The sequence below is a fragment of the Orycteropus afer genome, unplaced genomic scaffold (genome assembly GCF_000298275.1).
Source record: "Orycteropus afer afer isolate SDZICR_OR568_19922 unplaced genomic scaffold, OryAfe1.0 scaffold00214, whole genome shotgun sequence".
Lineage (NCBI taxonomy): Eukaryota > Metazoa > Chordata > Mammalia > Tubulidentata > Orycteropodidae > Orycteropus > Orycteropus afer.
Window position 1 is genome coordinate 3,046,582 of NW_006921801.1, and position 3,541 is coordinate 3,050,122.

Sequence of the window (3,541 nt, forward strand, 5' to 3'; positions counted from 1 at the left end):
GGGTTTGAACCACCAGCCATCTGGTTAGCAGGCAAGTGTCTTAGCCTCTATGCTACCAGAGCTCCGAGAAAACCATAGTAGAAGCAAGTAAGGAAATAGCAGAGGCAGGATTAGAATGATCTCCCATTTAGTCCTCAGATCTGCTTATTCTTTTACACAAAAGAATAGTATACCAAACAGAAGGATAAGATAATCATTTTCATTAAGTCAAATCCTAGATAATCTTAGAACTACTTGCCATTAAGAAATGCATCTGCAACACACCCTCTTTAAAAGCCATACTACCATAGATACAATAACAAAATATAAAAAAGGTTTCTACATAAAATGTACTTCCAAATTTTGGCATGGGATTTAGGATTACACCAAGTTCTCAGCAACCAATTATCCAATGCGCTCTCTCATCCCTGTAAATACAACAATCTCCCTCCTTAAGAAAGCACCCATTCCCTGGTATAGGAAGAGCAAATGAGGACTAAGTACCTTGAGTACTAAGCATAGTTCTTTTGTTCTGCCATCAAACAGCAATTACCTTTCATTTCCTCTTCTCATCGCCTTTCAAATATCAAAACCATTTCAAAAAAACTCATCTAATTTTCAAACCATTTACCAAAACAACACAGCCAAAAAACCTAGCAAGAGGAAAACCAAAAAAAACAAACCCACTGCCATCAAGTTGATTCTGACTCATAGAGACCCCCATTGGGTTTCTGAGGTGGTAAATCTTTACAGAAGTAGGTTGCCCAGTCCTGCTACCACAGAGTAGCTGGTGGGTTTGAACCACCAACCTTCTGGTTAGCAGTCAGATGTCTTAGGCACTGCTACCAGAGCTCCTTTAGCAAGAGGAAGCCACGTGGTATTTATGCACTGCCTACCATTTTCCTCTAGGTTCATTTTCTATCTTACTGCCCTCTTCATCCTTGAGAACTTCAAACTGGGAATATGATTTCTTGAAATGTGTTTCGTTTTAACCATGATACAGTACAACAATAAATGGTGACCTGTGGTTTTTATCCAATGCAATTATATCTGTTTAAGGAAGTCCTACAAAGAACTCTTAAAATGGTAATATAGAATGGATGTTGGGGATGAAATTGTCAGATTGCCATTTTCCAGCTTATTTACCTAAGGTTACTAATGCAAAATACTTGTTAACTTAATGCCAGTGATATTGAGTGCATTTTATATAAGCTGTGGGTGAACTACATATTATTATCTTTAAGATAGATTTAAATCAACTGGCCATTTTTAAGACTTAAACTATAACAAAGCAAATGATAAATCCATGTTTTCAAACTTTTTGTTGTTTTGGGGCTTGTTATGACTGACACAGCCTTGAACCCCCAGTGGAGCAGTTCTACTCTGCACACATGGGATCACCATGAGTCAACATCAGCTTGATGACAGCTACCAACAATTTGACTGACATATTGATCTTTATCTGGGAATTTTTGCTTTGTGAGTACTATAAAAGTTTAATTTAACACGCTAGTTTGGTGGCAGGCACACATGTTGGCTACATTGAATTTCCATTTGTAACTTTTCTAAAATGGTGGTAGTTAAGGTTGTGTGTCAACTTGGCTGGGCCTGGTTGAATGGCTGGGCAGCTGGTGGTAGTTATCCCCCATGATGAGACTGGCAATCAGCTGCTTGGTGGGGTCTATCAAAAGCAGCTGAGTAGCTGCTTTAAGGATGTAGTCTGCTTCCTGTACATAAGAAGCAGCTTTGGGGATGGTCTCTAGCTTTTGGCACTCTTGAGCCCTGCATGTAGCCAAGTCATTCAGCAGCCTGCCGTGCTCTGATGACCTTGGGACTTTCAATGGACTTGAATCAATGGCCTGCCATGTTGTTTGGTAACATTGGGACTGTGCCTTTTCACTTGTTGACCTTGGGTTTGTCAGCCACAGTACCCAGCAGCTTTCTGAGTGAAGAAAAGCCTCCAGCTTCAGTGGGCCAGGAGCAGGAGGCAGAGCTGAACCCCAAGGTTGAGGGGCTTTCACCCAGGCCCTAGAGCCTGGCACTTTGAACTCAGACTCAAAGACTCCAAACTGTAAGAGAATAAACTCCTGTTTGTTAAAGCCATCCCATTTGTGGTATACTCCTGTCAGAGTCACACTAGATAACCAAAACTACTGTAAAAGTTTAATTTAACACAGCCTAGTTCGGTGGCAGGCGCACATGTTTTTTACATTGAATTTCCATTTATAATTTTTCTAAAACTAAACTAAATGTAATTTTCCTTTTCAGGCTACCCCTGTCACGAGTGAATTGTTCCCAGTTTCTTGGTTTATGTGCTCTTCCAGGTAGGTCATACTACAGTTGGCCTCTTGCTGTTACATATTTAAGATAGTTTTTGTTGCCAGCTAACATATCGTTCTCTGAACTGAGCAGTAAGAGAATTTCATAGACCATCAGCACTGGAGCACTTGCTGTAGCTGAAGGAACATAGCTCCACTCTTCAAATGTCCAGATCTCCGTTCACAACTCGGCCTTTCTGGTTTATCTGTGTTGATACAATTTAAACAATGGGGCACAATGTGAGGCTGAAGACTAGAGCCAAAAACTATAAGAAAAAAATTCCTTGGCTCAGCTGGGATCTATGAATCCCTATAAATGTATTCCGAACAAAATGAAATTCACACTCAAAATGGAACTGATACAAAATGATTGATACAAAATGGAAGTGATCGTGTGGAATGAACTTCCAAAGTAGCTATAGGCATACCTGGGAGATATTGAGGGTTCAGTTCCAGACTATCGAATAAAGCAAATACCGAACTAAAGTGAGTCACAACAAACTTTTTGATTTTCCAGTTGTGTTAGACTGGGTTCTCTAGAGAAACAAAAACCAGTAAAGCTTATATATATGTATACAGAGAGAGAAATTTACCTTGGGAAGATGACTCACACACTTACAGCTGGCAAGTCCAAAGTTCCTGGATCAACGTCAAGCTGGAGGCTTTTCCTGGCTCTTGCAACCACAGGGGCTGAGGAGCTCAAGGCTGGCAAGCAGTACACCGGCTGTTGACTCCAATGAATGATAAATCTAAGATCTCCAGGCTGAATGGTGGACTATTCACTCACGGAGCACAACAGAATCCCAATCCACAGAAGAATGTCTCTCTTCCCATGATGTCCTGGATATACTGGAAGCAGGCCACACCCCTAGGGAAACTCCCCTTCAACATATTGGCCACTCAGAACATAGTCATCTGATCCCATCATGGGAACAACCACACCACAACAGCTCAACCCACACAGAATTGTGGTCCTGCCAGTTGACACACAGCTCCAACTATCACAGTCCACCCCTTGTCAACTTAGCAGTTGTATACATCTTCTTAACCATATGTAATCTCTAAATAAGGACAATTAGAGAGTCATATTTGTGCCTAACATGATACACTAACACACATACAACCAAAATGCATTAACCTTATTTACATTTCACAGTTCATAACAGAAGGAAACAAAAATATTTGATGCACATATACAATGAAGAAATATAACAATCACAGTCCTCATTTCTGTAGCTGGTCAC

General features: G+C 40.6%; 1 protein-coding gene across 1 annotated transcript in view; it reads left to right on the top strand.

The window, feature by feature from the left end:
* The window catches only part of CDKN3 (cyclin dependent kinase inhibitor 3), a 24,112-nt gene that overhangs the window by 3,647 nt on the left and 16,924 nt on the right, over positions 1–3,541 (top strand). The window contains exon 3 of the mRNA XM_007948346.2: positions 2,248–2,303. Within this exon, the coding sequence (XP_007946537.1) occupies positions 2,248–2,303 (56 nt within the window). The remainder of the gene's footprint in view (positions 1–2,247; positions 2,304–3,541) is intronic.